This window comes from Vanacampus margaritifer, chromosome 6, assembly GCF_051991255.1.
Source record: "Vanacampus margaritifer isolate UIUO_Vmar chromosome 6, RoL_Vmar_1.0, whole genome shotgun sequence".
In the NCBI taxonomy this organism is placed as follows: Eukaryota; Metazoa; Chordata; class Actinopteri; order Syngnathiformes; family Syngnathidae; genus Vanacampus; species Vanacampus margaritifer.
Genome location: NC_135437.1, coordinates 11350643 through 11373467, shown reverse-complemented (window position 1 = coordinate 11373467; position 22825 = coordinate 11350643). Strand labels below are relative to the sequence as shown.

Below are 22825 nucleotides of genomic sequence, written 5' to 3'. Positions count from 1 at the left end.
CAATTTGAAAATAAGCTAAATTGAGGTGCATATAAATAAATACTCTTTTTCTGGATTATTAAAAGTTGTTCTTAAATTCTGTTACATCGAAATGTAAATGGCTGGATTGGTGGTTTACAAGATGTGTTTACAAAAGTTAGTACTAACTACTTCACTGTGGCATTTAAGCAAGTTGTGCACAAGCTATGAATACCTATGTTTTTGCAAAAGCTATCAATGTTAGGCTTATGTTAAAACTGATTTAAAACATTATTGTTGTCTGAACATTTTACAGGATAATTTTTTTTTTTTAGAAATCAAACTATCTTTAAATTAATATTTGTTGGTTTTATTTCTTCAATTAAAATCCTAATTGTCAGAATGAATGAAAAAAACAAATCTAGATTTAATTTTTTGGCCCTCTCGTCCAACCCTCAATTGATGTATTGTAATTCCCTCACATATGGGCAAGGACAAAATGAGAACACTACCAAAGAGCTGATGTCAGCCACAACTCCCACTCAGACGCTCACACACAATAACCAGACAACTCAACGCAACTCCTGATGCCACTCAATAAAGCTTGCTTTATGCCTGACATGTACCTTTTGCGTGGAAATGAGACATCTGGAATCAGGCCAACACAACTTTTGTAGCATTTATATTCTCTGTGGCTTCCTCCTGCTTTCAATCGATAGTCTGTCAGACTATAGGGGCAGGCTAGTAAAGAGCGTCAACGGCATATAAACAACTCTTCACCACAATAGTAATATAATTTTTTTTAAACAAATTTTTTTACAGGAACAATTCAAAATATAATACTGTTTAAAACAAATTTAAGGGTGTCTACATACGTTTAAAAAAAGTAAATGAAAACAAAGACTCTGGCAGTAGAAAAAAAAAGTTGTTTACAACAGCTCTTGCTTGTCATGCTTATCCACGAAAGACTGCCCACATAGTTAAAATTGTTAAGATTTTAGGTGTGTGGTGTGGAAAATTTGGGTCACACAAGACCTTGTTGCTGAAATGACGTAATTTCGCCGCACGGCCCTCGTGCATGTGTCAAACATAAACCAAGCTTTAGCCAGACCCCTTATAGAGCCACATCCATGACACAAATACTACAGTACATAGTAATTACATTTGCATCCATCCATCCGTCCATTTTCTATACCGCTTATCACTAAGGTTGCGGGTGTCCTGTTGCCTATCTATCCCAGTTGATGGAGAGAGATGGATTAATGATATTTCCATACACTAGTAAATAGACTTATGAGCTAGGTCACGAAATAAAGTAAACTCGTAAGTTAAGGTACCACAGTATATAAAAACAAAAGTACTTAAAATAAACGGAGACATCCAGGGGGTCTATAGTCTTGCTTGTGGCTGTTCTGTTTTTGTCCTCCTTGTCCTGTCTTCTCAGCCATGACATTTTTCAGTCTGTCTTGGTGTTTGGTAAAGCCATTCTTTGGTCAATCCTTAAATGGGCCTCGGGTCATTGCCATATTAAGACCCCATAATTACATTAGTATTAAGGATTACAATCTATACATCATTTCAGCTCTCCTAAACTCAAGTGAAATGATGTCCATTTCTGTTGTTTTGCACTGACAGGATCTCTAACAGGCTTTGTTTGTCATTTCACTCACTATTTGCTGCACGTCTCACACTGGTGATGCTTGTGCTTGATGTTTTTTGTCACTTGGCTTTTTTGGGCATTTGAAAATAAACATTTGGAATTGGATCATCCACTCTTATAGTGTGTGCAGTGAAACATCAATGCAGCAGCATCTGGCGCCACAGATCAGGACACACTGGCTCTAGCCTCAAATAATCGTTCATTCTGACATCACTCTTAAGAGAGGCTCTAATGTGTAATTATGTAGTTTGTGCCAATGTGCTATTCTTTCAGTTACCACCATACATTGAGAAATATTCCTGAAGGTGTCAGTGAAGTTAGTGGTAGTGTTTCAATATTTTAGAAAAAGGTAAAGGTGCTTCAGAAACAAAAATCAAGAATATGTAGTTCTTAATTCTATAGTAAATGCTCAGAAAGTTTTGAAGTTTTAAGTACTTAGCAATTATAAATCCTGTGCTTTGAGAGAAGCTGTAATTTTTCCGCAAATAAAGGATCTATGTATCCTAATAAAATGGTGAAGTTGTCTAATAATTGGACTGGACAAATTCATGTGGTCTGACCTTGGATCGTGGTTCAGGAGAGCCACCATCAGTTATAAATGGGAACGATTTTGGTCTGGAATTACATCTTAAGTGCAAACTGGTCAACAGTGTTATTATTGAGACAGCTGCACTGTTAATGAATCTTTTTTTCTATCCCGACCCTAAACAGTGCTGATCGGAAGCATGAGATGCAGTAAAGTCCCTCTGAGGATCAGCAACCTAATGAATGCTTCAAAACATCACAAAGCAGTGCTCCCTCCACAATTTGAAGATACCCAATTTACTGATTGACAGAGTCTTGAATGATCAGCTCTCTTGTTGCTCATTGGCTGTCTCGTTTTTATTGCAGGAAGTTCCCTCTGAGGCAGGGAGTGTCTGCATATAAAATGGTCTGCAGTTCACTGCTCCATAGGTCAGAGGCTTGTTTATTCTGTCTCTATGGCTACGCTCAGTCCCAACAAAATCTTCCAATTGGCATGCGCAAAATACTTTTGACTACTGAATGCACATTGCACAAAGTGTAAGATAACCCTGGCAACCCTGGCAAATTTAATTTGACTCCACATTACCAGCTTGCAAATTGGGCTATAGATGAAAGTTTTGACCAGATTTTGTTAAGTTTCTTTCTGGCAATGTGTATGTGCGAATTTGTAGTTTGCTTTTGTTTTTGTAAAACGAAGCATGTCAGTTTTGTCACATTGATTTATGGGAGAACGGGTTTGTAGGAATCAAAACATTGTGGGACAAATAGTACCCTTCTCAACTTTAACTTCAGAATTTGTGATCAATGCTTGACCGCTCTCGCATGCACAGTGAGGGCATAAGACCCATAACATTCTAGAAATTACAGTTGGGAAGAGGGGAAAATCATTAAAATCCTGCACAAATTCAGCTGCTTGAGTGGGACTGCTTGAGTGGGACTGCTAGCCTGCTTCCTGTCGAACATCCTTGCTGACTTATTTGTCTCATGCTGCTGCAGATGCCACATCTTCCACCTCCAACCCCTCTGCCTCCTCCTCCTTGGCCATGGGAGCCCCAAGCTCCGTTGGTCCACCCTCCTCCGACCATCTCAAGGCTCCTCAGCATCTTCACTCGGCAGGGGAAGGAGCTGTAGCGTCAGAAGTGCAAGTCATGGATGCAGGAGCTGTGTCTACTCCCAACAGGAGCAACAGTGGAGCAGGCACTGCAGCAGGAGATCCTGGTTCAGGGGTCTTGTCAGGGCTAGGAGTTCAGCATCCTCAAAACACCCCATCAAAGCGGAGGCCTGTCTTGAGCATATCCCCGCCACCTGAGGACCTGTTCGATGACAGTCAGATGTCCTGCTTAGAGGAGCCCCCCGTAGCCGGCGCACCAGGTCCAGACTCTGAGCATAGCAGTAGCATGTGGGCTGATGACTCAGTTTCCAACTTCAGCTTGGTCAGCTCCTTCTCCTACAACGACAACACGGAGGTGCCGCGCAAGTCGAGAAAACGAACCCCACGCCAGCGGCCGGGCCCCAAACCTGCTCCCCCAGAGGATAGCATGGATGTGTTTGATGCTGACAGTGCCAAGGCGCCTCACTTTGTCCTGTCCCAGCTCGGCCCGGACAAAACTAGTCCCATGACCAGGTGGGTATCCCAGTTCCTGGAGTTCAATACACAAAAGCCACTTTGGATTACAGTGGTACCTTGACTTTTGACCTTTTTCTTTCTTTTCTTTTTTTCTTTTTTACATGACTTTATTAAGAAAAATAGTAGGAATAGAAATGAAAAAAACTTGTGATTAATCTCAAATTCATTGCACATTTCATATCTGTTCTAAATGTACAATAAAATATATATTTTTAAGTGTTTCGTACACTTCTTGTTAATTAGCGTAAGTGGACAAATGTTGACCTTGACTCATAACTGTTGTATCATTTAAGTTTGATACAGTAATTTTATAGTAGGCATAAGTTATATACAGTTAAAAGGTGTACTGTAAAACATTCAAGCCTGGTTAACGCGGCAAGATTTTAAAATTGTCGGTCGACTTCCAAACTGTGAGACGCCACACCTGAAGAGAAAAAAGCACGGAAGTAGCAGTTTTGAACATGCCGTGTGTGGTGTGCACACGGTACAATAAACACAACACACACGAACTGAGTTCATTCATGAATGTGACGGAAAGTCTCACAAAACCTCTTAAGAGTAAACGTGACTAAACGTGGATAGCCGATAGCCCATACACACCCGTGCAAGCCATTGAAACAACAGGGCGGCCATGTTGCTCCTCCCATCTCACGAGCAGACTACTGTATAAACTATACGGTGTACGTACAGATTAGACCTATACAGCTTGTAGGCAGTTAGTATAGGGCCGCGGCGTGGTGGGGGGTTTGTGGCGGGGTGGTCACTATTTTCACTATGTGCTGCTTTGAAGACCCCCTTTTTCTTTTATCACTCAGTTCCTTAGACCCCAATATTAGATTTGGCAGAGGAATCTTTTGTTGAATTAGTTATAATTCTTAAATTAAATAAAACATCATTAAGCATATAATTTATACATGTATTTAAGGCAAGTTGTAAAATGGCTGAGGTCCTCGTTTATGGTTAACAAATTATATCATGCGGTTTCTACTAAGCACTGTTTCAAATGTTCTCCAATTTTGATACTGTAAATGTATAGGATCATATGCCGAGAAACATTTCTTGGGAGGAGCAATATAGCGGCCTTGCGGCTTCAAAAGTCTTGTCCTATCTGCTATCCCGTCCATTCAGATCAGTGATTTGTGCAAAGAGCCCATTCTCCTGCCGTGTGAACCAGGCTTTAGTCAGATTTGTGTCGATGTATATTTTTTTACCGTTCGGTGGAAGTAGCGTTTCTTGTTGGGCATTAGTGACAGTACAGGTACATTTTAGTATTCAAATTAAGAGTAAGTTCATTAGAACATGAAGCAACTCTTGGACTCCAAATACAGGGCTTTCCAAATAAGGGGCATGTGATAATTTAGTAAAAAAATAAAAAAATAATAAAAAAAAGTTGCATTAAAGGGACTTTATGTAACACACAAATTTTGGCACCGCTAATAAAAACATAACTAAGAAATGTTTAAAAAAAAAAAAACAGTTTTCTAAACGTCAATTACTGTATGTACTGTAATATTTGTTTGTTGGGGTTTTCCCTTTAAATAGCATGACCTAGTAATATCAGCAGCTGGATTCTGGTGGCCTGCAGTAGTTCCTTGCAAGTGTCCTCATTGTGTATTTTTATGTTGTGGGCTGTTTACCTTGTTAAATAAACGGTTGAAAGTGCGTTGGCAATTGTGGATCCCCTTGCTCACATATGAAGAAGGCATTACAGTACTTTTTTTAGGCCTCTTTTTTTTCTTTTTTCTTATTTTTTTTCATGCCACTTGAGCAGCAGCAAATCTGAAGGTTGCTCACAACCCATATTTTATAGCATGCAAAATAAGAAAAACACAAGTTGGGGCTCTTGCAACTCAAGGTACCACTGTAGTTATGACTGAGGTAATTAAATGATTTGTTTTATTGCAGCTCTCTTGAATCAGGGCCGGCAGTGAAGGGTGGATCACTATCGACTCAGTTCCCTCAGAGAAGTAATGGGAAGGAGCTAAAGATATTGGTGCAGCCTGAGACCCAGCACAGAGCTCGATATCTGACTGAGGGCAGTCGAGGTTCTGTCAAAGACCGTACACAACAGGGATTCCCTACCATCAAGGTTGGTCAAAAGAGGCTGCTCACTGCTTATTGACATTGTGATGTTACACATATGACACATCACACTAGGACCAAGTCAAACACTTTGTTTCTTGGTTAGGTTTTGATGACTACCCAATTTAATAAAGTAATTTGTACTCTAACAGAAATAAATCCCAGCAGACAGTTGACATATCTCAACATGCAGTTGTGCCATGTAGCCTTCAGATAAACATGCCCGTCTAGTTTTGCAGAAAAAGAACTACAAGAAATTAAATTTATCGCAGTGGTCCAGACCAGCCTGTGATATAGGTGAAAATCTGCAAGCTGTCGTGTTGTGCTGTTAAGGCTCTGGCCGCTGTGTGTATGTGTGTAGTCTCTTACCGGAGCGGTCGCCTAGATTTTTGATTAACGTGGCAAAAAAACTTTTGCCTGCATGCATGATACGTACAGTATTTATTTTATTGGAGCGTCTCTTATATAGAAAAAAATAACAAAAATACACACAAAACTCGATCTCTGCTCCCCGCTGGAGCAAGCTGCTGTGTGCAGCCATAAGCACGCTTGCTTCTACCAACCACAACAGCGGTTGCTTTAATGTCATTAACGTGTAAAAAAAAATAAATAAATAAATAAAAGAAAAGAAAAAAAACATTTCCCTGGATTTTTTTATTTTTATTATTATTTATTTATTTTTTATCCACCCAGCACCCCCCCCCCCACACACAGTTTTTTTTATTTTTTTAATAGATATTATTAAATAAAATATGTATATAAATACATAAAAAAGTTTAATAACATATTGCTTTTTCTTCCCAGTTGGAGGGTGTCGGTGAGCCAGTAGTGCTGCAGGTGTTTGTAGCAAATGACGCAGGCAGAGTGAAGCCTCACGGTTTCTACCAGGCATGCAGAGTGACCGGTCGCAACACCACTGCTTGTACGGAAGTGGAAATTGAGGGCACTATTGTTATCGAGATCCCACTGGAGCCCAGCAATGACATGACACTTGCGTAGGAATTTTTTTTATTTGATCGAATGAATGATTTTTCAATTTTGAGGGATTTCTGTTAATAGCACAAGTAATTATTCCACTGTATTGAATTTGTACAGGGTGGACTGTGTAGGAATTTTGAAGCTTCGCAACGCCGATGTGGAGGCACGTATTGGTTTGGCAGGTTCCAAGAAGAAGAGCACTCGGGCTCGATTGGCCTTTAGAGTCAACATCCCCCAGACGGACGGATCTGTCCTCACGCTTCAAGTCCCCTCATCACCCATTCTCTGCAGTGAGTAGGAAAGCAGATTGAACCAAAACAATGTTGTTTAGCTTCAGGTACACCTTTGTTTGAATTGTATCAAATATACACAGTTGGCATGTCAATTTTGTAGCGACACCACTAAACCCTTTTAGTTGTATTGCCTGTGGTAAATGCAAGCCAAAAAGATTTAATCTTCCTCTATGACAATTTTCCAGCCCAGCCTGCGGGAGTACCAGAAATCCTTAAGAAGAGTCTCCACAGCTGCTCGGTCAGAGGAGGAGAGGAAGTTTTTATAATCGGAAAGAACTTCCTGAAAGGAACCAAAGTTGTTTTTCAGGAGAATATTGCGGGTATCTTTTGTCACTATTCATAATTGTCTATATGAATCTTTGAAAAAGGAAAATAATCATTTTCATGTTTGTAGATGATAATTCATGGCAAGCAGAAGCTAATATTGACATGGATCTTTTCCATCAGGTAAATGAAAATGAATGTCTTACAGCATAGATCATATGATGTACTATACATTTGAATACAATTATAACTGCTTTTGGATCTCAACTTTCCACAGAACCATTTGATTGTGACAGTTCCTCCCTTCCACAACCAATCAATAACTTCTCCAGTTTCAGTGGGAATTTATGTAATGACCAATGCTGGAAAATCACATGAAGCCCATCCTTTCACCTATACACCAGACTCGGGTGATCACAATCACGTCCTTTGTTTACATGATCTTTGCTGAACGAGCAACCACTGAGATTATTAATGAACTGACTTTCATGAATAAAACATTAAACGTTCATAAAATCATGTATATGATGCATAGTTCAGGTCTGTTTTTGGTTTTACTTCATTATCATTGGATATTATAGACTATTAGGATGGATTTGTTGTTTGTTGCCCAGAATCATAATCATAATTTCCCCTCACACTTTTACCCCCCAGCTGATAATGGAGATGTTCAAGCAGTAAAAATCGAGGAACCTTCCTTCAAGACATGTATATTTGATAGTCCAATCCAACCTGTATCTTCTGACCAAACTGACTGCTCTGGTCAGCCTGTGAAAAGACAAGAGGACACACCAATGGAAGTGTCTAGCAACCCACAGCCCACAAATGTGTTCAAGGTGAGATTTTATATTAAGAGGCAGAAATGATCAATCACAGTTTTTGCTGATCCATGTTTTTCTATTCATACCATAGCAATCCCCTGGCCCAATTGTTTCAGTGCAGCAGACACTTGAGCTCAGCTCCAGCCCTCATTCGGGTGGGGAGTCCTTTCAGAGCTCAATGCCCCTACAAACTGAGGATGTGGAGCTTCCCCAGGCACCCTCTGTATTTCCTAGCCTAGAGTCTCTCAACTCAATACAAAAACAAGACATTGCCACAACAGCCTCCTTTCCAATGTCAGGTGATCCAACAATCCCCCCAGTGACACCAGAGGTCCCCCAGCAGTTCCTTAGAGACCCTCAGGAAAGCCTGCCCCCTGAAAGTTCCAACAGCGGTGCTGTCGTGGTTGTAGCCATGTCTCAAATAGCAACACCCTCTCCGCCCCAGCCACAGCAATCACAGGTTCCCTTATTTGCTCAGGAAGGCGTAGCAGAGCTGGAGAGGGCGGTAAGGGAGCTCCAGGCTGGAGCTAATCCCACACTGCAGCAGGTTATAGAGGCAGCTGTAGCCCAGCAGCAGCAACAGCTAAATTCTGTGCTTTACAGCCCAACTTCCTCTGCAGACTCGCTTCAACAGCATGTTCAGGAGAACATGAACAGCCTTAGGTTGGGAGCCGCGGATAATTCATTGTCACCACAACAACAGCTGCAGATACAGCAGCAGCAAATACAACAACAGCAACAGCAGCAGCAAATACAACAACAGCAACAGCAGCAGCAAATACAACAACAGCAACAGCAGCAGCAAATACAACAACAGCAGCAGCAGCAGCAAATACAACAGCAGCAGCAGCAGCAGCAAATACAACAACAGCAGCAGCAGCAGCAGCAGCAAATACAACAACAGCAGCAGCAGCAAATACAACAACAGCAGCAGCAGCAAATACAACAACAGCAGCAGCAGCAGCAGCAAATACAACAACAGCAGCAGCAGCAGCAGCAAATACAACACTTTCAACAACAGCAAATACTTGGGAACCTTCAACAGCAACAGCATCATCTCCAACAGCAACAGCAGCAAGTCCTTGGAAACATGCAGATTCAACAACAACTTCTACTGCAGCCACAAGACCAACAGCTACAAATTCTGGAGAACATTCAACAACAACAGTTGCAACAGAATCAGCAACAAGTCATAAATAACATCCAGCTTCAGGATCAACAGCAAAATCAAATTTTAAGCAATTTACAACAGCATCAGTTACAACAGCAACAAAGCCAAGCATTGAACAACCTGCAGCAACAACAGTTGCAGGAACAGCAAGTTTTAGAGAACCTGCAGCAGCAACTTCAGGCTGAGTTGCTCCAGCCGCAGATCCATTCCAATTCCCAAGTGCAGCAGCCGGTCTCTCTCCTACATCAACCTGGTGAGATGCTTACCATTCAAACCAACTTCCCAACACAGCCCCCATCCCATACGTCACCCCCACAGCAGCTATTCCAGTCCCCCAGGCCTATTGCAGAGACCCAGGGTTCCCAACAACAGGTTCAAGCAGCCTTACTCCAGAATACGCTGACAGTGTTGACAAGTGGCGGCCTCAACACAGAGCAACAGTCCACTGGGTCGGCCGTGTATCTATCACCGAACTCTCAGTCCCAGCAGCAGCAGCAGTTGGCGTTCATCTCTACCATGGAGACGTCCACCAGCCAGCCCCAGCCCGTTCCCATGTTTCATAACCAGCCTCAAGCTCAGCTTTCACAAATGCAGCAGCATAGCACCCCCATGGAACAACAGCAATCACCGCAGCCAAATCAACAACAGTCACCGCAACTTACCATTGGCCAACAAGGCTCCTTGTTCCAAAGCTTACCCAACCACACTCAACCTAATCCTCTGCCCCAGAATCAGCTCTCCCAGCAACAGCAGACAGGTCTGCTCCTCTGCACCACGGATATAAATCCCCAGACTATCCTTTTCAGCACCCAGACCCAAGGATCAACTCCAATGGGCAGCATCCCGGTTGGACTTTCCCAACCAGAAACAGCCGAGCCAATGTCCTTCCAGGATCAGAGCTCCTTGGGTAACAACTCGACATCCACTCAGAACCAACAGCGCCGCATTTTCCAGGAACAGCAGCCCATGCAAGTGAGCACAAGTTCTTCTAGTGTCCCTAACAGTCAACCTGTGGAGCTATTTCTGCCCCAGGCGTCCCTGACCAGCCTACAGAGTACTCTCAGTTCACAGGAACTAAACAACCAGGCTGCACCCCCTGGCACGACCATCTTTGTGGTCCAGGGTGCTGTAGGTGTGGTGGACAGCCCTGGCCAGCAGCCCCCCGAACAGCTTTTCCAGACGAATGTGGGTGAAAATGTGGCCCAACGAGGACCATCCAACATGTTTCTGTTTGGCATTCAAAATGGTAAGTCTAATATGTCACAATAGTCACGGTATTAAAGTTAATTGCTATCATCATGGGCTTGCTGCAAAATAATGAGCCGTGTTTCTTAAAATGTAATTTTGTTTGGCAATGTCGTGTTGAAGTGCTTCACTTCGTTGATCATTTGAATCACCTGAGTTGGCTGAGGCAGACATGGAAAATGGGCTGGATAGGGGTCCCCAAAGACCGGAGTTGAGAACCGCTGATGTAGTCTACAAACAACATGCAATACTTTCCAACTAGCATGGAACTACAGTACAGGCCAAAAGTTTGGACACACCTTCTCATTCAATACATTTGCTTTATTTTCATGACTATGTACATTGTAGATTCTCACTGAAGGCATCAAAACTATGACGACAACTATCGTACACATTTGGAGTTATGCACTTAACAAAGAAAAAGTGACAATAATAAAATGAATACATAAACAAATAGACACCCTTTTCGCTGATTACGTTTTTGCACATTCTTGCAATCTCTCCATGAGCTTCAAAAGGAAAGGTTTTTCCAACAGTCTTCAAAGAGTTCCCAGAGGTAAGAATGCCACGAGTATGCAAAAAAGTAACCAGACCAAAGGATGGCTATTTTGAAGAATCTATAACATAAAACATTTTTTCAGTTATTTCACCAATAAGTGCAACTCCACATCAGTTCATACATAGTTTTGATGCCTTCAGTGAGAATCTATAAAGTAACCAGTCATGAAAATAAAGCCAAACGAATTGAATACTAAAGTGTGTCCAAACTGTAGGCCTGTACTGTACGTTCTAACCAGCAATGATATATTAAAAGCACGTTACCTTGCAGTTGGGCAATGCAGTGAATTATTACCTTTTGAGATGGGACCACAGTTCAAGTCCCAGTCACCAACGTTTGCATCCTAATGGGTATGCTAGGCCCATAATTCCAAGGCACTACCTGTGTTTTAAAAATGAGTGGGATGTATCAGGAAGAGCATTCTGTGTAAGAACACAGACTTATGTAAAAATTATGCTGAACACTGTAGCGATAGTTGATGAGACGTGCCTTTAATACCTTTTCTATGAATACACTCACTTACCGCAGTATCCACTTTCCACCAAAAAAGGCTGCTATTTGACTGTGAAAAGGTAACGAGTGGTTGAGAGCTCATACGTGTGTTATACACAGAAATAGCACCCGTAACTGTGACTGCGCCTTATAATACGCTGTGCCTTATGGTCGTGAAAATATGGTAAATATTATTATGAAGAAATATGACATACTGTCAAATTAGTGAACAGACCATGTACTGTGAAGCTTACTACAATACAGTGATCTTTCACACGATTTTGCAAAAATTATCATACTGTGACATCAATACCACAAAACCAAACCGTGACCTTTCAATATCGTTACAACAGGTTTGGGTGACTGAAAATATAATTTTGTCCCGCGATAGGATTGTTGTTTCAAAATAAATTGTCCCATAGCCAAACTAAGTTGCCGTCCCAAGACTACATCCTGGACTTGTAGGGGAATTGTGAAGTACTTTATTTAGACTTAGAATTGACCAATTTGCACGTATTTCAAGTTGCAGATTATATTTATTTATTTTTCTTTGGAAAAAAACACTGGAAAACTAATGTCGTTAATTTAAATGAGACATCCAAGTAGTCTGCAGTCCTATTTGTGGCTATTCTCTGTGCTTGTCCTTTCTCTCTTTTTCTTCAACATTTCAATGGGGAAATTGTATTTTTGTTTTATTTATATGTATCTGCTTGACGCAACTGTATTATAGCACTTATGAGTAAATTGATTAATGAGCTGGGTCACTGAACCAAATTAGCTCATAAATCAAGGTATTAAAATTACTGTTTCCATTTTGTCCTCCCCTCAAGACACTCCCCAGCTGCTCAACTCCTCCGGCTCAACGCTTACAGTTCAGAACCAGGCCCAGAACACGGGCCACATACAACCCCTAATGGAGCAGCCCATGACCCAAGCGGCATCCACCATGCACGGCAGCCTACAGGCACAGATGCAATCCGGCTTGGAGAGCGCCATGCAGACGCAGGTGACCCTGCAACCCGTTTTACAGGCCAGCATAGACACAAGCCTGCCAACTCCCATGCAGACCAATCTCCAGATACAGAGCAGCTTACAGAATACACTGCAAGGCTCCATATCGGCGGAATCCGACATGGGCAAAATTGAGGATCTGCTGGAAAGTCTGCAGAAGCAGTGACGTGTGTATATGTGTGTGAGTGTGTGTACGTGTGTGTGTGTGTGTGTGTGTGTGTGTGGACCACAAGGAGAGAAGGTAGCCATGTACTCCTCAAGTCAACAAGACTTGCCGGAGCATGGTGTCTTGTGCCAATACCGCAAAACTTCAAAATAAGTATATTTAAGAAATAAATTTCCCCCCCTTTTACCTTAAAAAATATGAGCTTATGTAACTCACTTTTATTAACTATTTATCATAAATTATAGCCTTTGTATATCCATTGTCCTTGAATTGATGATCTGCCTTTTGTTATTACCCCTCTTGCAGGATCAGAGAGGCCTGTAATAACTGCTTTAGTCGTAAAAAAAAAAATGCAGTGTTTTGTTTGAGAGTGTTTTAATATTGTGGGCCTAGGAGAGGGGGGCGGGTGAACCAACCAGGTTTTTGGATTGAAAAACTGGAAGGAAGAATGTCACAGTTGGAGAACTTGATGAGCAGTGAGCAGGCAAAAGTCGTTATAGCAGTTAGACATGGATTAAAACATCCGATTGTAGACAAACGTTGGGCTGAATCTCATTTTTGGAGTGTGGAACCTCTAGAAAAATGTAATTTTGTTTGGAACGGTGCTGCTTGCAGAGCATCGGCTTTGCTTTTTTTAAATCATTGAATTCTGCTCTAACAGGAAATGCTCTTATGTTATGTACATTGGAAGGGAAGGCACTTTGAAAATATAATATCCACAAACTATTACAGTGAACCCCCAATTCCGCAAGGGACCATATACAAAGACCATTAAACCTCAATTTAATGGGCCTGGAACCAGTGGACTCTGGATTTAACAGACTATTAAATGTAAAGTAAAAATTTGTAAAACATTTTCAAACTTTTTTACATGTAGGATTTTGGCCACAAAAATAGCCATATTGAGGAAGCAAAAAGACACTCAACCAACCGCACAGTTTTGAAGCAAGTGTGTGCCTGCTTTATGATCTTCTTTGTCACTCCTAGTTTACTGTAACATTGTCACATTAAACAAGACTATTAAACACTGTATATTTAAACACCAAAATGTTCAACCAAATCATATCATTTAGTCTCAGTCCACTAGCCAATTGCTAACATATGAAATGCCTTAGATGACGATAGAAAATTAGCATGGATGCTTAAGTGATTATGAAACACATTGACGCAGTAACACATACAAAAAGAGCATATAACAAAGGAAAGTTAAACGTATATTTCAACAGCAAAATGTTCAACAAAACTAAAATGAAAAAAAATTGTTTTTCTCAAACTCATGTCTGCTAGCTTAATGCTAACATATATGGAACACCTTAGAAATTAAGGTAGACTTAAGGAAATTCATGTAGATGTTACAGTAATTATCAGCTGTATACTGCAAAAGCCATTTAAAAAAATAGAATGCTTAAAAATCTGCGTAATATCGTGGCTAGAACGATGAATCACATTATGGTGGGGGTTTGCAGTAATAGTCAAAAGTGTTATGATGCACATTAGTTTTCGTTTACTCAAGTTTAACACTCCTGAATGAGATTGAACCCGGTTGAATACTGTGACTTCTCTCGGTGTTTCCAAACAACTATGAAGCTTGTCGTATCTTTTTGTTTTGTTGGTATTTTCAACTCGATGTGGATATAAACTTTACACTTTGAGTGTTGTGTGGTTTTATAGACATTTTATCTCAAGCACTTTATAACCTCTTCTGTGTAACCAGCTAATCCTTACATCCATCCAGACGTGGAAACAAACATCCATCAAGGCATCAAAAATGGTGGTGAAAAAAAGCAGTCTTTGTAGGGTATAACATAGCAGAGCATCTTCTCAATAGTTTGTACGTCCAGGCCAACTTAGTATTGAAATATTCAAGTGAATCCCATGTTTTACTGTATAAGTGAGTATGAGGGCCACACTGTGTGTATGTATGTGTATATATATATACAGTATATATATACACACACACACACACACACATTATTACAACTTTATTCTATTTATTGTATTTAAAGGGTAACTCAACAGGAAATCAGACTCTTGCTCCACCCCTCACTATGATTTGAAATCGGCGCTCAAAGGGGGTGTCGCCTTGAGGACCATTGGCTTGCGACTGGGTAGAGGATTGGGCGTGGCCGGGCTGTGATTGACAGCAGCAACTCGCTAAGAAAGCGTTTAAGGAAGCGTGTCCGAGACTGAGCCGGTGGGAGGCGGGGGCAACTGTCACGATTCACAAGTGACGTAGTCTGTAACTTCTCGTGTAATTAGAACTAGTGATGGGAAAATGAAGCTTCATGAAGCACTTGCGATACTTTTTGACTCCTCAAGATGGCACTCATGAGTCAAAGATGCAATGCAAATGTAATCAATTTTTATTGCACTTGCCTTTATCTTTAAACCAAGGGCACCATCTAGAGCAGTCAAAAAGTATCCCAAATGCTTCATGAAGCTTCATTTTGCCATCACTAATTAGAACCCAATTGTGTTTATCTCAGTGTTTAACCTTAAGATGGCGCCAAACGCACGGTTTTTGAATTCAAGCTTTCAACAAACATGCACAAAAATGTCAAAATAATGACTAGGATGTGTAGACAGCATTTGTAGACACCATTTTATACAGTTTATCAGCAAAAGAAAGTTGATTTAGTGTCGAGTTATCCTTTAACTTCATTCTTGTAAAATTACGACTCCTATCTCACAGTATTTTCTTTATTTATTGTAAATAGAACTATTTTCTCAAAATATTTGACTTGATCATTGTCGCAAAATAATTTCAGCCTGACTTCTTTGAAAATCAAAATTTCCAACTTTATTCTCAAATATTGTGACACTTTTTTGCCCCCATTTTTCCCATGTAGCCCAAATGCTGCTCGGCGGTCCAGTTGCGTGCGTACATATGTATTGGCCATTCCCTCACAGTTGTTGTCAGTTTAATCCGTACTCTCCAGTTCTGTGTTGGCAGTTGTTTTCTTTTTTTCCCCCACGGATGTAACACTTTGTTGAAATGAAGAATTGTAATCATATTGCTTAGTTTGTTAATACTATTTGACCTTGTGTTTGTGGAAGTTTAAAAGAGGCAGCAGGCAGCATGTGACGTTAGCACCTTCCCGACTTTTGTGAACGGTAACTACTATTTATGATGACGGCGGCGTCCACTTAGATTCTGTGGTCCTGGAATAATCAGTATAATAAGATTTATTGTCATCTGGTTGATGCTTTGAAGCAGTGGTCAAACCAAAGCTCCTGAAGTCAAATCGTCTTCTTTCTTTTTTTTCTCAATTGCCCTCATCGTCGTTTACTCATTTCTACTTGCAGCTCTTGTGTGTACGGTCCAGAGAACGATATGTGAAAGGTACTTTAAAGAACACTTCTGCCAATTTGATCATTCAAAAAAGCATCGCAACATTACACTGCTGTACATACTTATGCATATCTCCAACAACAAAGACACAAAAAACAGTGTCTCGCTCATTTGTTTACATTTTTCATCTTTACTCTAGTCCCGTCGCTGTTTGTGATCCATTTTAAAGTGAATTATCTTTTTTAGACTTTTGTATCCATGTATCAAAGTGTAGAGTATTTTTGTAACTTAAACAAAAAGTGTTTGATTCTCAGTGCAGAATAGTATCAGTACTGGTATGTTGCCCGAAAGCTAGCGCAGGTGTGTTGTGCTCAAAACAAGTTCAGATTGACCTGATGTTTGTTTTGTTTTTACTCTTCTATACAGGGGATCCTCCGTTTGCTACTGTGTTATGTTCATATGATGACAGCGTAATCTATCACAAACCTACTTTCAAATAAAAATTCATATTAAGACATTTTTAAGCTATAAATGTAAAAACTAATTTGAAAAAAAATGGTTATCCAACTATTGTATCATGATTGTTTGGCAGACCTCGACGACAACCTCATAGAACTGGGGGCCTCCCCATACTGCTTTTCATTATGTTACTGTATTTTTTTGACTACAAATTTCATAGTTTGGCTGGTCCTGCAATTTATACTCAGGTGCGACTTTTATATATAAAAAATTACAGCCCGGGCTCGCACCCAAAATCCTCGTTCCATAATAGTGTTGATGGTAGAGAACGACTTAAAGTTGGATTCAAAACTTCTGCTTCTAAATATGGTTTTCTTTTTAGTACAAAATGTCTTACGTTTAATCGCATCACATATTGGACAAAGGTAGAATCCTGGTCGGTTATTGCGCCTTTTGATGCTGTAAAAAATAGTAGGGTTGTAACAATATCCAAACGACACAATAGGATAAATATATGAACCTCTTGATACATAATAATAATAATAATATAGAAACTAATGATATTGTGTTAAAAAAAAAACACTTGTGCGGGTGGTAGGCAGCACAATATTGTGTTTCTGTACATAACAGCAGTGACAAATAGGCTTGGCCATGTCATGTCACGTCATTGGCATGTGCTCCCATTGGCTCAGTGGTGCAAGGTAATCCTGCTCTATGTAGTTCACAATGGTGTGTTCAACTGAAGTGGTCGAAAAGTCATGTTTTTTGATGGTGTGACGTGTTGTGGAGATTAAAAATATTTGCTTGTATGACTGATTTGGGAGTGGTAACTGCAGCAGTGGCCAAAGCATTCCTAATTAAAATTAAACTAACCATTAGAGGGTGCTCGAACTGCACAAATGGAATACAACCTTGCCTTTTTAACAGATGTTCTGCTTTTAATGTAGTGACATGATGATGATGCTATCGTGGCAATTTTAATATTGCTGTTATCGCTACAACCCTTGTAAATAGTTCATCCTTGCTGTGGCGAGGTGGCGGCGGCAAACTAACAATATACCGGTACGTCACACATAAGTTACCATGACCACGTCGTTGTCTTTGTTTTTTTTTTCATTTCTTCTACTTCAATTTTGGCAGTTTTATTTTATATAAGAATGCTGATCCATTTTAAACTAAAAACAAGATTTCCAAAGTTAGAAGCAAAATCGAATCCAACTAGAACTCATTCGCTTCCGTCAACATAAGGGAACGTGCGACTTGCAGTCCGAAAAATGTCACTTTCTCATACCATTATTAATGTTTCTTGGAACTAAGATTTTTTTTAAATTCTGAAAATCACTATTAGAACATAATAAAACATTTTCTGAATGTTTTGCTCAATACTTTATGCCTACAAGGGATCCTAGGTTTATGCTTCTACTGCAACGCAACAGACGAATGTGCACGAAAGTTGAATAGCTAACGCAGTCAGAATTGCAGCGAATATTTTGATGAGAAATACTTGAAGGCCATAAATATAAATCAAATAATATTGAAAAATTAACAGAGGACTCTCTATTTTATTTAAGTTTACAGTTTTAAATTAGCCACTCACAGGAACGGGGACTCTGAAATGGAAAGAAAAAAAGAGAGAAAGACACTCCCTTATAATTGCCATGATGAATAAAAATTCTGGGGGTGGGGGGGTTAACTGGTGTTCGGCCAAAAAAAGAAGAAGGGTGGGGGGGGGGGGGTTCAAATAATGAGGCAAACTGCAAATATGTGGGGATCCTCTGTATACACAGTATGACATTTTCCTGTGAAAATCTTGACTTGTATTCGGCTTTATTCTCAAAATTATATTATCCTATTGCTGTAACCAGCTTAATAGTTCATTAAAGTCATTACAGTCAAATGTATTTAAAAAAAGAACACTTCCTGGTTTTCGTTTGTTGTATGTTGATATCCAATAAATACGGTGGTGACTGAGCGTTTCTTGTGCTATGTGGTCGCGTAGTTACGCCATTCATAACTTAGAAATATGGTACACCGTAAAACTGGGATCCTGTCTGTAATAACCCAATGCCACATGTTCTAAATGGTTGGTGGTATTTTATTTTTTGCTCACCCATTTTTGGTCAAGCATCTCAAAAGTGGATTATTATTCGTCTATGTTTTTAAAAGTCATCCAGTGAACTGTAGGCCAGGTTAGTGCACACTTGTCAGTGACGCTTTCAAGCATTCCATTCCTCTTGATAAAAAAGAGGAACTAAAGAGCACATTTGAGAAGAGTATGCTTCTTAAAGCCATACTAGAAGAAACGGAGAGTGGGTGGACTTCAGTTTCATGAATGTAAATGTTTTACCTCATGCTGTGTGCACATCAGACCAATTTGCGGCTAACGTGATCATTTGTCCGTTTAGTTTCTTGGTATTCTTATCGCTCCTGAAGAAGCAAACACTCGACTGAAGTGGGGGGGGTGCATGAGAGCACACACATTTTTACACACACTTTTGTCCTTCACTGGTGTGTGAATGAATATCCGTATATATTTAAATGTGAAATATACTGCAGCGGTCTGTTGAATTTCAATGATGGCGCTTTCGACAGAACTTTGTGTGCCTTGATGAAAAGAAAAAATATATAAAAGGTTTTTTTCCGCTCCTTACCCTTTTCTGTCCATTTCCCATTTATCTCCTGCATTAAATAATAATAATACAGCTCACACTGGTTGTTTTAGTGCTAATGTTTTTTTTCCCTTTTTTTTTTTTCAACCATTGCATGATATCATTCTACCTGTTTTTGGGTGCCTCATGAGATTGAATTGAGGTTTTAAAAGAAAAAAAGAAAGGGACGAAATAACGGCGATTGTTTCCGTGCAAGGGTGTTTTTGTGTTGCCGTGCTTCTCCACATTTACTCTACTGTTGCTGTGAAATGCAAAAATAAAGTTACTGTTCATTGCCGATAGCGTGAGCCTTATGTTGTCCTGTTGTACTCAAAAGGAGCTTGCCCTCAGTTTGCTTTCTCACACCCTCAGTTGTGTGTGTGTGTTTGTGTGTAGTATATATTTAGCCTTACAGCCCTGCGTTTAGGGATAATGGTCAAAGCCCCCCCCCCCCCCCCCCCCCAGTGTGTTACCATTCATCTGAATTATGTACTTTGCCTTGGTCTGGACATTTGTATACTCTATTCAGTTTGTATCTGTAATCCTGCTGCTACATTAAATTAATTAATAAAATTTAATAAATAACAAGCCTGGGATGTTTTTTCATTGTCCCACAGTTTTTGAAAGATGTGATATTAAAAAAATAATAATGTTTTTGTGTGTATTCTTAGTCATCCAGGTCACGGAATGGAGGCAAATGGACTATTTATTGAATTCATTGTGTACTTGTTACATTTTTTAATGACATGTAAATGTGAAACAAAGATAAATATTATGATTAATGTTTTGGGATGGAAATGCAAAACAAGGCCACATAGCAACAAAAAGATTTTAGATATCTGTATTTTTTTTTATAAAATATACACATTACCCAACTACACAGGAGTATAATGTACCATTACAAAATGGAATCATAATTTTCTGAGCATAAAAGTTGCAATATTGGAAAAACATAATTTGCAATACCGCCTGTTAACATTCCATTTATTCTCATAACTAGTCAAAATAATTGTCTAAAAATTGCTTATTTACTATCATAACTTCATCTAAGGACAACTTGATGACTTTTTCAAATTATAACAACTTCATCTTTGAGACGTTACGACCACTTTGTGCTTTTTACCTCAAATACAAACAACAAAAATTATCCCCAATTGTCCATTGTACATGTCCCAGTCTTCATTCGTTATTAAAATGTCAAATGATATGACATGTCACAGTTTACTTGGTGTCCTCGTCTTATGTTGTAACCGCTGCCTGAGCCGGCACATCAAGTCCTCAGCATTAAGAGTCGCATGACCCTCTGGTTTCGTCTTGAGGGCGATCGTGGCGACCACAAAGGCCACTATGGCAGTCAGACCCCAAATGCGATACCTGGCTCCAGAGTCAGGCTCCACAAAGTCAAAAGACAGCGATGACGCCCAGGTGGCCTTAGCGGTGGGGTCGACAAACAAGTCCAAGGGGACTGTGAAAACGGCTCTCACCTCCGCAGGGTTGGGACGTGCAAGGAACGACTCTGGGATGAAGCCCACCACTGGAGTCACCAAGAGACCATTCTGGTCAAAAGATAAAAGTGTTGACGACCTGTACTTTTTGTGGCGTCTGTGTACATGCAGGTACATTTAAGAGGCGGGGCCTGGTGGGGTGTCATGTGATCACGATACAGCGAGCGTTCGCTGTACCTTTGAGATGATGGGTTGCAGTGTGCAGATGACATGGACGTCACTCGGCGGGAGGCCAATCTCCTCGTGGGCCTCTCTCAAGGCCGTGTGTACCTCGTCTTTGTCATTGGGGTCTCGCTTGCCACCAGGGAAACACACCTCACCTGCGCTGGTTCTCAGCTACACGCACACAACACACATTAGTGAGGATTTGTCCTCAAATTGCAAAGGTAGTAAAGTCATAATAGAGTATCTATAGACCATTAATACAAAATCTGATAAAATACAGTAACTACAGATGTAATTTAGTGTTCTGTGCTGTCTATTGTGGATGAAACTTTTTGATTAACAGTGTATGACTTTATTCTCATAAGGCTTATAGCCATTTTTTCTTAAAAAAAAAATTATTATTGTAAAATTACGGCTGTTTTAAATATGCAGGTAGGACTGAAATCATGTATTGGCTTTTTTTCTTGAAAGTATGACTGATCTTATTAAAATGACAATGACTTGATGCTTGTTAAAAAAATATATATTGAATTATAATCTCAAAATATTCTGACTTTTTGTATTGGAAATATATACCAACTATTCTCATATAATCATGGTTTTGTTTTTTGAAAATATAATTTTAAGTTACACATTATTTATTCTTAAATATCCATTTTCGCTCTTGTAAAAAATATTTTTTTTCTTTCGGAATTTTTTTTCCCCCCTTGAAAATGTACAACTTAATCCTTCTAAAATTGACATTTTTTCTTGAAAATATAAGACTTTAATTTTGTAAGATTCCAGCTTGTTTTCAAAATTTTTACTTTTTTGTTTTTATAAAAATTAAATGAAATATTGCTTGTCATTACATTTTGACTTTACTCTCATACTAGCAATTTGTTTATCTGAAATGAAATTCTCAAATTGCCGTAGCATATATTTTTATTAGGATATATTATAGTTATGTGTTTTTATACACACATACAATATTGTACAGTCAACACAATTTTTCTTATACAAAAACACATTTTAAAAATACTGTGTTTTCGGGGTGCAGCTGTTACACATTAATGGCATTCCCATTCATTTCAATTGGAAAAGTTGTTTTTTGCACTGTATTTAAAATACAGTCCAAAGCAGGGGTAACCAACTTTTTTCATACTCGGAGCATGGTACAAATTTATGAAATAATACATTTGCTAAAAATTACCTTAATTATGTTAATAATAAATATATGAGCATGCTGATCATTGTTGATGCTTTCTCAATAAATTAGGGAACAAGTGTGCAATTTTCTATAAACCCCAGACAGCATTGCAAGGGAATCAGAATGTCCCATGACTAGTGAGCTATGTTTAGAAGATGTCCGCGGGGGACTGGCTTGTACCCGCGGGCACCACGTTGGTGACCCGAGGATGAGGACTTGGCACCTGTGCCACCCGCCCGGTTACCTGTTCGGAGCGCTGGGTCATGAGAGCGTGTATCTTCCCGTTCCTCACAAATAGAGGGACCAACACGGACGCTTGAGGCCGCTCGGCCACCTCGAGTGTGTCCTCTTGCTTTCTAGCGTCAAACGGTTCGAACGCCGACATCGTCTCCTCCTCGACTTTCATGCTTGTAGGTGGGGGGGAAAGTCACAAAAAATTAATACAGCTACCTACATTAATGTAAACTCCCATGAGTTTTGAGCAACGTCGCTTCATTTCTAAGATGAGTGCGTTAATGTATGGTTGTTGTGAATGAAGCTGGATATACTGTATGTTACGGTATTTAAAAAAAAAAAAAAGTATATCGCTAAACTCGTAGGACGGTAAACAACAATGAACTTGTAAAGAGGCATTGCCAGCGGTGTTAACTACTATAAGTTCCCACAGCGCCACCTAGGGTTGGAGGACCGTGGTACTGCACTGCGCTGGGTTTTC

General features: G+C 39.9%; 2 protein-coding genes across 3 annotated transcripts in view; one reads left to right on the top strand and one right to left on the bottom strand.

Annotated features, from left to right (window-relative positions):
* The window catches only part of LOC144053273 (nuclear factor of activated T-cells 5-like), a 33804-nt gene extending 13965 nt beyond the window's left edge, over positions 1-19839 (top strand). The window contains exons 2-12 of one of the 2 annotated variants that reach the window (XM_077567563.1): positions 2510-2572; positions 3140-3767; positions 5676-5859; positions 6657-6847; positions 6948-7120; positions 7309-7443; positions 7518-7570; positions 7665-7797; positions 8042-8223; positions 8300-10625; positions 12506-19839. In XM_077567563.1, the coding sequence (XP_077423689.1) occupies positions 3187-3767; positions 5676-5859; positions 6657-6847; positions 6948-7120; positions 7309-7443; positions 7518-7570; positions 7665-7797; positions 8042-8223; positions 8300-10625; positions 12506-12852 (4305 nt within the window). In that variant the 5' untranslated portion in view covers positions 2510-2572; positions 3140-3186 and the 3' untranslated portion in view covers positions 12853-19839. The remainder of the gene's footprint in view (positions 1-2509; positions 2573-3139; positions 3768-5675; positions 5860-6656; positions 6848-6947; positions 7121-7308; positions 7444-7517; positions 7571-7664; positions 7798-8041; positions 8224-8299; positions 10626-12505) is intronic. The other variant, XM_077567561.1, reaches the window with a different exon arrangement.
* Positions 19840-19949: 110 nt separating this feature from the next.
* nudt7 (nudix (nucleoside diphosphate linked moiety X)-type motif 7) lies at positions 19950-22730 on the bottom strand. Its single transcript, XM_077567564.1, has 3 exons — positions 22355-22730; positions 20934-21092; positions 19950-20807 (listed from the first exon to the last, which is right to left on the bottom strand). The coding sequence occupies exons 1-3, from the start codon at positions 22514-22516 to the stop codon at positions 20466-20468; spliced, it is 663 nt and encodes a 220-aa protein (XP_077423690.1). The 5' UTR covers positions 22517-22730; the 3' UTR covers positions 19950-20465.
* Between the last annotated feature and the right edge of the window lie 95 nt (positions 22731-22825).

Coding starts and splice junctions, on each gene's coding strand:
- nudt7 (XM_077567564.1), bottom strand. CDS start 22,516: ATGAAAGTCGAGGAGGAGACGATGTCGGCGTTCGAACCGTTTGACGCT. Junction 21,093..22,354: donor TGACCCAGCGCTCCGAACAG/GTAACCGGGCGG, acceptor GTGTGCGTGTAG/CTGAGAACCAGCGCAGGTGA. Junction 20,808..20,933: donor TGCAACCCATCATCTCAAAG/GTACAGCGAACG, acceptor TCTTTTGACCAG/AATGGTCTCTTGGTGACTCC.